Genomic DNA, 10,342 nt, shown 5'->3' with positions numbered 1-10,342 from the left:
AATGCACAGGAGTGGAGAGGACTGAGGAGTTGAAATTGACCTTCAGTGCTCAGCTCTGACTTCATCTCAAACGTCTCATTTATATATATATTTCATGTTTTTTTGTTGTTGTTGCATATTCTGTTATTGGTATGTGTATTTTGATTACCTTTGACCTCAACACTGATGAATCTGTACTGATATGATTTTCATGTTATGACCTGTTAGCACTTTTATTCACACATTCATCTTGGTCATGAGAGTCATCGGTCACAATACAAAAGACAACGTTTTGAAATCAAGATTTTCCATTTTATTGAAAAGTTGGCCAGGATTCTGTACAGCAGAGAGGGTGTGCGATACACAGGGTCAGGAAGTGGGGGGAGGATATAGAAGATCCTTTTCCCATGGTACATCATACCCTGAGACGAGAATCATCATCATTTCCTCTTTGGTGCTGCAATGGAAAGGAATGTGGGATGTGGGATGTGGGAATTGGGGGGGTGGGGGGGAGGTCGGACCACAGGAGAGAAAGAGAGGAGTTGAGATAGAGAGTGATGGAGGGGTTGTCTGATTTTCAGGTGTTCTCTTGCTCTTCCTTGCTGTTTCAGATGGTTGGCTTCAGCCAGGGGTTCGGCAAGGCCTCAGACATCTCTCCCCCTCTCTCTCTCTTCCTCCGCCCCTCTCCCTCTCTTCCGCTCTTTCTCTTTCTCTCCTTCCCTGAGCCTCACTTGCTGGCCATAGTGTAGCATCCCTGCTGGTGCCACTGCATGTCGCGGATACGCCTCACGGACTGGAACTGGGGGTGGCGGGCGCCATACTCGTTGAAGTGTTTGAAGTCGCCCTTCTCCAGCAGGTACTGGGAGCCACGGTATCCAGGGAACTGGTAGCCCACCCAGCTGGGGGGTGGAGAAAAACCAATGATGTCACGACGTAGATCACTGATATAACAGCCGTTCTCCCACAGTCTTCTCTTTCTAGTTCTATGTGTTCTTAATTGTGAAATTAAACTGATTGCTTTCGCTGAATTGTTGAACTGGCAACACTTACGTTCCGCAGCTGACCATGATGCTGCCGACCCTGTCGGTGAAGCCGTAGGAGAACAGAGAGGGAACGTCATCGTCCATGATTTCCATCTTACGACCCTTGAACTCTCCAACCTCGTACAGGCAGATCTTGTGCTTCTCTGGGTCCTGGGAGAGAGGGGAAAGGATAGAGGTGTGTGATTATGAGGGAGGTCTTCCAAAGGAGAGACATTTTACAGGAGAGAGACAAAAATGAAGAGAGAGTTATAGAGCAGAGAGAGAGAGAGAAAGGTCAGAGAGAAAAATTAGAGAACAGAATTGACAGATGACAAAGAGAGAGAGGAATGGTGGAAGGCGCGAGGAGTGTACCCACCATGCGGACGGGCCTGAAGGACAGCAGGTAGTCGTTCTTCTGGCAGTTGCTCCAAGAGTCCCAGCGGGGGTACTCTCCCTTCTCTAGGATGTAGTGCTCACCACATAAGTTCATCTGCTCGAAGCCCACGAAGCTACACAGGAGAGAAAGGCAGTGTCACATGACTGCACAGCCGCGTTGACATATCTAATTATGATGCCACTTCTACCATTATCCCACAAAGCTACAGAGATAGCAGGACAATATGACATTACTAGCAACTAACATATAGTTAAAGCAACTGGAGTGGTTGACTTACGGTCCACACTCAACGCGGAGGGAGCGGACGCGGTCCATGCCCATCTCACACACGTTCATGCACTCGTTGCTGATCTCAACCATGCGACCCTGGAAGTTCTCCTGGTCAAACACAAACATCTGAGGGTGGGGGGGGGGGCAGAGAAAGAGAGAGAGAGACAGACAGATGAGTACAACGTAAACGCTGATGATGTCTGACTGTATCAGTGATCCAGTGATATTCCATTAGATTGAATCCAGGAGAAGTCCTGTCAGTTGGGGGCTACTTGCCTTGTAGGACATCATGCCCATCTCGGACTTCTTGCTCTGGGTAGCCTTCCCGTCGGTCTGGGAGGCAGCCTTGGACTTATCACTGGACATGATGACTGGAGGGAGAGAGAGGGGGGGATGAGCATGGAGTGAATGGAATGGACGGTATCATGGGAATAGAGGGATATTTGGGGAAAGGATGGGGTTGGGGACACAGTCTATGTGTTTTAATATAGTGATGTGTACTATCAACTATAACTAGCTACTTGTAATTACTGATTTCAAAATGACACACTGTTCTGTCTCCCACCCTCCTCCCTTTACCTGTGTATGCAGCGGCCAGCATGTGTATGATGTATGTTTGTCTGCTGCTCTTACCTGTGTGTGTGTGTGATCTGCCTCACTCGGAGAGTGTGTGTGGCTCGGAGCGTGCCCCACCCTTTTATATGCTGGCGCCCAGAGAAGGGGGATTAGACACAGAGAAACAAACCTGCTGAGGTCAGAACCACGGGACAATAGAACCACCGCATCATCAGAGAGGGACAGCCAGAGGAGAGGGGGCCAGCCACAGGGACCAATGAGATCCATAGTTCATTGAGAAGGATTGAAGGGTGGATGATAGTGGAACACTGGTGATAGGGTCGACCACAAATAGATCAAGTATCTGAGAGATAGAGACAGAACACAGTAAAAGTATATGTTATGAGCAAGCACACTAAATGAAGTTTTTATAACCAGTTACATTGCTATTGTGTGGGATATTGGTTTAATTAATTGTGTCCATGATATTTACTGAATAGGCTCCCTATTTACACTACGAGAGGACATGTGCATTGTGCTATATCATCTGATCATGATTGTAATCAGTCACCAGTTTACGTTAGAAAAGGAACATTTCTGGTCGTCTAGTCTCGTCTCATCGCAATTCGTTTTGAAACAGTTGAATCGGAGCTCAGGCCTGAAGCCGTCATTAATAAATACTGTTTAATTGATGCATTATTGGAACTCACATTATCAGACTTCAGGGTTTTGATTAAGATAGTATAATGTCTATAAGGTGTCAGTATGATTTAGGTGAAGTATGAGGAGTGACGTTGAGTGGTGCGGTGTTTATTAATTATTTTATTTTTGCCTTGATAAGTTTCTGTGTTTGGAGAGGCCAGGATATTATGGACAGTATATAACTCAAGGGTGGTTCAGGCATGTGTTTGTTTGTGTGTGTGTGTGTGTTTTGGAGACTGAAGTAATACTATTGAAGATATGTGAAAAACGTTCTCATACTCAAACTTTTCCATCCTGTCCATTTGATATTTTATGCATATGTGTATACTGACATTTTTTTCCGCCTTTAATCCCCACATTCTCGACTTCTATCCCGGTCTTTGTGACCGCCACACGCCAGACTGCTGACCAGCACGAACTGACCCGGTTACTATTGTTATTTTCCCATTCTGGACAAACTCCGATCGACGTGCACAGAAAGGACTGGCGTTCCATAACATGTGCTGAGCTGGCGTGTCGCGCGGTTAAGTTGGAACGACCAACAAGAACAGGAGCACGCTGTGGTCCAGTGTTCCATGTGGGGGAAAAAGTTATTGTGCGCGCCCCAAAGCCCTCCACAATGGACGCGCTCCAAGAGGCGCGCTTCTCGTCAGTCCATATAAAACTGAAGCGCCAGGATCTCTCAAAAGCTCTTCGCGAGATAGCGTTAAGCGCGTGCCACTCCCGAGCTCATCACGAATAAGTGCCAAACTAGGTAAGGTGCCAAATCCGTTACGAATTTAATGAAAATGATAGGGACAGTAAGATATATTATAATTGGTTTATTCAAGACGATATTACACATTCATTTAAAACTCACCAAAAAGCACTAACCATGTAACAACACGTTAACCTGCATTGCACATTGCATAGATTGGCTACATAATGTATGAACTCGTTTAACTGATCCTGGTTTCCATATTGCGCTGTTGTATGCGGGTGTAGCCTACTAACTTGAATGGACAATAAACGATGTGCTGTCTTATCGCTAGTCTTACACGACTGGCTATACTAGGGAGCAATCTTGTTAGATCAAACAAAATAATGTTGCTTTATCATAGATTCATTGATCGGCATTATTAGTATACAATTTAGTTTAGGGGACAGGTCGTTCATCCAAGACTGTTTAGTGACATTTGTCACTTGTTAACGTGTTAAAGGAATAGGTTTTGGTGTGAAATTGATACTTATTGGTGTACACTTGAATACCAGTGTAAAGCTTTGATAACGGAATAACATAGAATATAATAAAACAAATAATGTTTACTCCGTATGTGTGTACTGTTGGTGTTGATGTGACCGAGTGTTAGAGTTGGGGAGATTGTGTAACTGAATGTCTGCCCCTATCTTTTAGGTGTAAAGATGCACAGAACAACTCGATCCCCAATGATGCAAACCCTGGTCAACTCGGGAATGGGCATAGCTCCTTTCTTCAAGGTAACACACCTTTAAATTGAGACATGCAGGGGCACACACCTTTACATAAGTGGAATGGGCCCTGTCACCTTAAATATCCCTTTCTCATCTTCCATTTCTTCTCCCCACCCATCTCTCTCTGTAGGTGACTGTGTTCGAGCAGGAGCACTTCCAGGGCAAGTGCCAGGAGTTCACCTCTGAGTGCTGTAACATCCACGAGTGTGGTCTGGACATCATCCGCTCCATCAGAGTGGAGAGTGGAGCGTGAGTCTCACGCTGTTCCGTCTGTTTAGTGTGTATGATTGATTAGGGATAGAGGAATACAGGTGTGTGTGCGTGTGTGTGTGTGTGTGTGTGTGTGTGTGTGTGTGTGTGTGTGTGTGTGTGTGTGTGTGTGTGTGTGTGTGTGTGTGTGTGTGTGTGTGTGTGTGTGTGTGTGTGTGTAAAATAGACTTTACTGTGAATTGCTTACTTACGAGTCCTTTCCCAACAATGTTAAAAAGTAAGAACATTTGCAAATAAAAATGAAAAATAATAACACTATAAATAACAATAACGGGGCTCTAGAATGTGAACTGGTGTGTATTTCATCAATATGCATGTGTGCGTTTTGTGTGTATGTGTGTGTTGGACTGTCAGTGTAAGCATGTGTGAGTGTGCGGAGTCATTGTAGGAGGGCCAGTGTAAAACAGGGACAATGCAGTAGCCATTTGATTCAATTGTTCAGCAGTCTTATAGCCTGGGTGTAGAAGCTGTTCAGCAGTCTTATGGTCTGGGGGTAGAAGCTGTTCAGCAGTCTTATAGCCTGGGTGTAGAAGCTGTTCAGCAGTCTTATGGTCTGGGGGTAGAAGCTGTTCAGCAGTCTTATGGCCTGGGAGTAGAAGCTGTTCAACAGTCTTATGGCCTGGGGGTAGAAGCTGTTCAGCAGTCTTATGGCCTGGGAGTAGAAGCTGTTCAGCAGTCTTATGGCCTGGGGGTAGAAGCTGTTCAGCAGTCTTATGGCCTGGGTGTAGAAGCTGTTCAGCAGTCTTATGGCCTGGGAGTAGAAGCTGTTCAGCAGTCTTATGGCCTGGGGGTAGAAGCTGTTCAGCAGTCTTATGGCCTGGGGGTAGAAGCTGTTCAACAGTCTTATGACCTGGGGGTAGAAGCTGTTCAGCAGTCTTATGGCCTGGGTGTAGAAGCTGTTCAACAGTCTTATGGCCTGGGAGTAGAAGCTGTTCAGCAGTCTTATGGCCTGGGGGTAGAAGCTGTTCAGCAGTCTTATGACCTGGGGGTAGAAGCTGTTCAGCAGTCTTATGACCTGGGTGTAGAAGTTGTTCAGCAGTCTTATGGCCTGGGGGTAGAAGCTGTTCAGCAGTCTTATGACCTGGGTGTAGAAGCTGTTCAACAGTCTTATGGCCTGGGAGTAGAAGCTGTTCAGCAGTCTTATGGCCTGGGGGTAGAAGCTGTTCAGCAGTCTTATGGCCTGGGAGTAGAAGCTGTTCAGCAGTCTTATGTCCTGGGGGTAGAAGCTGTTCACCAGTCTTATGACCTGGGGGTAGAAGCTGTTCAGCAGTCTTATGACCTGGGGGTAGAAGCTGTTCAGCAGTCTTATGGCCTGGGGGTAGAAGCTGTTCAGCAGTCTTATGGCCTGGGGGTAGAAGCTGTTCAGCAGTCTTATGGCCTGGGGGTAGAAGCTGTTCAGCAGTCTTATGGCCTGGGGGTAGAAGCTGTTCAGCAGTCTTATGGACTGGGGGTAGAAGCTGTTCAGCAGTCTTATGGCCTGGGGGTAGAAGCTGTTCAGCAGTCTTATGGCCTGGGGGTAGAAGCTGTTCAGCAGTCTTATGACCTGGGGGTAGAAGCTGTTCAGCAGTCTTATGACCTGGGGGTAGAAGCTGTTCAGCAGTCTTATGACCTGGGGGTAGAAGCTGTTCAGCAGTCTTATGACCTGGGGGTAGAAGCTGTTAAGGAGTCTTTTGGTCCCAGACATGGCGCTCCAGTACCGCTTGCCGTGCGGAAGCAGAGAGAACAGTCTGTGGCTTGGGTGACTGGGGTCTTTGACAATTTTCCCGGGCCTTGCTCTGACACCGCCTGTTATAGAGGTCCTGGATGGCAGGGAGCTCGGCTGCAGTGATGTACTGGGCCATCTGCATCACCCTCTGTAGCGCTTGCGATCGAGGGCGATGCAACCAGGCAAGATGCTCTCAATGGTGCAGCTGTAGAAGTTTTGGAGGATCTGTGGGGCCATGCCAAATCTTTTCAACCTCCTGAGTGGGAAGAGGCGCTGTCGCACCTTCTTTGCGACTGTGCTGGTGTGATAGGACCACATTAAGTCCTTGGTGATGTGGACACAGATGATCTTGAAGCTCTCGACCTGATGAATGAGCGAATGTGTAGACTGTGGGTGTTTTGGTTTATAGTGGCTGGTTCAATGTGTATGTTTTAAGATGCTAGTACAATGTGTTTAACTCTCTCTCTCCCCTCTAGCTGGGTGGGCTTTGAGCACCATGATTTCCAGGGCCAGCAGTTCATCCTGGAGAGAGGAGAGTACCCCCACTGGGACGCCTACAGCGGCTCCCTGTCCTACCACGTGGAGCGTCTCATGTCCCTGCGTCCCATCTATTGTGCTGTGAGTAAAGTGTGAGAGGAGAGAGAGAGAGAAAAAAATGTGAATGTGTATCAATGCATTTTTTTGGGCCAAACAGATTCATTCTTCTCCTTCAGAAACTCCCCCAAAAATATTGGAATATGTTCATCTTTGTGTGTGTGTGTATGTAACAGTCCTCTCTCTCTCTCAGTCCCACATGAGCAGTCGTATGATGATTTTTGAGAGAGAGAACTTCATGGGCCGCAGTGTTGAGCTGTGTGACGACTACCCCTCCCTGCAGGCCATGGGCTGGTCCATGCCCGAGGTCGGCTCCATGCACGTGCAGTGTGGCGCGTATGTTAGCCTCTATTATTCTCACACACACACACACACGCACGCACACACACACACACACACACACACACGCAATGGGTGAGCAAACAGCTGTGGAAGCTGTGGTTTCATCCTTTGCACACACCATTGATACACATGCCAGAGACACCAAAACGCAGTGTTACTTAATATCCCCTATCTTTTCCCTCAGCTTTGTGTGCTACCAGTTCCCCGGCTACAGGGGCCAGCAGTACATCATGGAGTGTGAGAGACACAGTGGAGATTACCAGCACTGGAAGAACTGGGGCTCCCACTGCCAGACCCCTCAGATCCAGTCTATCCGCCGTATCCAGCATTAAGAGGGGCTAAAGGCTGAGAGGCCCACGGACAGCAACCCCATAGCCCCCCCCCCTTACCCTGACAGGAAGAGCAGTCGCCCCTAACTACCGATTCACCACGTACCACTAACACTCACAGCCGCGCCGAGGTACGATAACAGACTATATCGCACTGACACTCACAGACGTACCTATACTGATATAACACACACCGTGTCTTTTACCAGGTTAAAGCACCCGCACACAGACACACCTGCGCTGTTCTACCTGAACCCCCCCCCCCACCCCTCTGTCCAGGTCACCTGGGCTGAGTGGGGAGCCAAGCCCCACACCGTGCTCAAACCAGAGGAGAGGTCAACGTATCCTCAGAAAACAGTTTCAAGATGGCTGCCTCTGTAGCGCAGCTCTGATGTGATGTGTGTAGCGGAGGTTGAACCACAGGTTGATAAACTAATAAACTAATGTTCACTTCAGTCGTTCAGGCCTGTCCTATCATTTGTGTTGTGTGTGAGTGTAGGACAGGGGTCTCCAACCTTATCAAGCATGAGAGCTACTTTGAAAAAAATTAAACATGTCACAAGCTATTCCTTTTTTTAAAGCTTTAAAATAGGCATATTCTTCTCTTCTCCGGGTCCTTGGTGTACAAGAGAAAGTAGTGCACTGTTTTGTCAACATACCTGGTAACATAATGGTTCATAAACAACTTTGAGGGGGGCCCTATAAAATCTGTGATTTAAAAAACAAACAAATTCAGTTATATATTTGACCAAATTATGTTCTCTGTTGTATTTTCCCTGGTTTTAGAATTTTGGGGGGTTTTCACTCTCAAAATTACAATTGTTCACAACAACAAAATTGGATGTTTTGAGTCCATGCTTAAATCACATCTGGAAGAAAACTAACAAATGTAGATGTTTTTGTGTAATTCCCCTTTAATTGTATCTGGCCCTATAATTGCAAATTTAGCAAGTGAAGAATGTGCTGGTATATCGATGGTTCTGTACAACTGCTGCTCATTTTATGGCAAAGTTTGCAAATAACAAATAATAGATACAAATGATATACTTACATATGATATACTTTTGCCAGGTTAGCCTACTTTGCAGTTAACATATCATTGAGAATGTTTCGGGGAAAGTACTGAGTGATAGACAAACGCGCGCGCCACACAGACAGGGACAATAGTGCTGGAAATGAATTGGCATATAGTGTGTTAGGTTTGGCTTTTTAACCCAATAGCGGCTAACCAGGGCTGGATTAATGTCAATGCTATGTTGATTAGATAGCAGCTGGGAGCTTGCGGTGTCTGATACTTGTTAAATTTGTTAATGACAGTTTGCGGTGGAACACATGAAAATTGCATGTAGTTTCAGGTAGGTTGCGAGCTACTGGTAACTCGCGATCGACCTGTTGGGGACCTCTGGTGTAGGAAATCTATAACACATGCCATACGGGAGGCAACTTTGTAATGATCAGCATAATAAGCATCGTAAGATGTGATATTTGGTTCTAACATAATAAGTCAAGGGCTTTGCATACTGCATGGCAAACCCTCTAATATACATGGGAATAACTGAACAACAACTCCACAAATTAACCTGTTGCGTTTTACAAAAAAATGAATACCCTCGTGTCAGTCATAGAGATCACCGTCACCACCTGCTGACCACTTAAAGACACCACAACGCCGTGACAGACATTCAAGCTATTTAGGCTGCACTTAAAATCGATTCACACAAGGACACACAGGTATTAAGAACATCTTTAATCTCCTAATCTGGTTATAAAACTGAAAACAATCAAACTGCTGGAGAGAACAGTAATAATGAGAAGCAACAGCAAGAACAATGATGACAACAAGACCCATGAGGCGAAGTGATTTCATTCTAGAACAGTCAGAAGCAGAATCGGATGATGGTAGGCCTGTGATGATTGACACTCAACCAACCAGAGCCCTCAATTCCTGCGAAACTAAACTAACAGCCGTGTAAAACCTGATTTGGTGGCAACTCCCCAAAAAAACATTTGCTATATGAACCCAAACTCCTCTCTACAAGAGGCTAGTAAAGCTTGTGTTGTTCTACATGGGTCATTGAAAACCTAAACACAATGATGTGTTAAACGGTCTAGGCAGTGAGGTGTAGACAAAGAAACAGAAATGACACACATTCAAAACTGACAATCTATGTGTTGAAAACTAGAAATGCACAGAGCCCTATAAGCTGGGTGAGGTAGAAATAGGTACAGCAACGTATCAAATACTTCCTCTTATTTTTTAAATATTTTTTTTAACCTCCATTCGTCCTCTTCTGTTTAACAATTGGTAAATTGGATGAACTCAATCACCCAACTTTCACAAACACCCAAATCCTCTTTTATGTAAACATTCCTGCTTCTCCATCAAGCAGAAACCTGTACATTCCTCCTTGTTTTGCGATGGCTGTCTATGTGGTAGCCCTCTGAGTTTGTACTTGGAGATTTGTCCATACCTCCTGTCACCGAGCAGGGAGGGGGAAGCAGGTTGGTCACTTTGTAGGGAAGCAGGGATTGGACGGGCATGTTAATACTGTAGAAGTAAAAAAAAAAAAAAACTCTGATTAGAGTTGAGTGTGAAAATCTGACTGCTCAGTCTTGATCATGTAGGCTACCGTGTGTCTGCAGTCCCCTCAGTCAGAGCAGAGATGACAGATCCGATAGAAGGGGCGTGGGTCCAACTCTCCTCAAA

General features: G+C 46.0%; 2 protein-coding genes across 2 annotated transcripts; one reads left to right on the top strand and one right to left on the bottom strand.

Annotated features, from left to right (window-relative positions):
• Positions 1 to 706: 706 nt before the first annotated feature.
• On the bottom strand, positions 707 to 2,034 carry LOC135545206 (beta-crystallin B1-like). The gene is made up of 5 exons (XM_064972834.1): positions 1,945 to 2,034; positions 1,676 to 1,794; positions 1,378 to 1,510; positions 1,030 to 1,172; positions 707 to 878 (listed from the first exon to the last, which is right to left on the bottom strand). The coding sequence occupies exons 1-5, from the start codon at positions 2,032 to 2,034 to the stop codon at positions 707 to 709; spliced, it is 657 nt and encodes a 218-aa protein (XP_064828906.1).
• A 2,292-nt stretch (positions 2,035 to 4,326) lies between these two features.
• LOC135545205 (beta-crystallin A1-2-like) lies at positions 4,327 to 7,638 on the top strand. The gene is made up of 5 exons (XM_064972833.1): positions 4,327 to 4,401; positions 4,526 to 4,644; positions 6,847 to 6,988; positions 7,158 to 7,300; positions 7,491 to 7,638. The coding sequence occupies exons 1-5, from the start codon at positions 4,327 to 4,329 to the stop codon at positions 7,636 to 7,638; spliced, it is 627 nt and encodes a 208-aa protein (XP_064828905.1).
• Positions 7,639 to 10,342: the final 2,704 nt, after the last annotated feature.

Source organism: Oncorhynchus masou, chromosome 9 (assembly GCF_036934945.1).
Source record: "Oncorhynchus masou masou isolate Uvic2021 chromosome 9, UVic_Omas_1.1, whole genome shotgun sequence".
Taxonomy (NCBI): Eukaryota; Metazoa; Chordata; class Actinopteri; order Salmoniformes; family Salmonidae; genus Oncorhynchus; species Oncorhynchus masou.
Note: the sequence above shows the minus strand (reverse complement) of the source record. Positions and strands in the feature narration are given on the sequence as shown.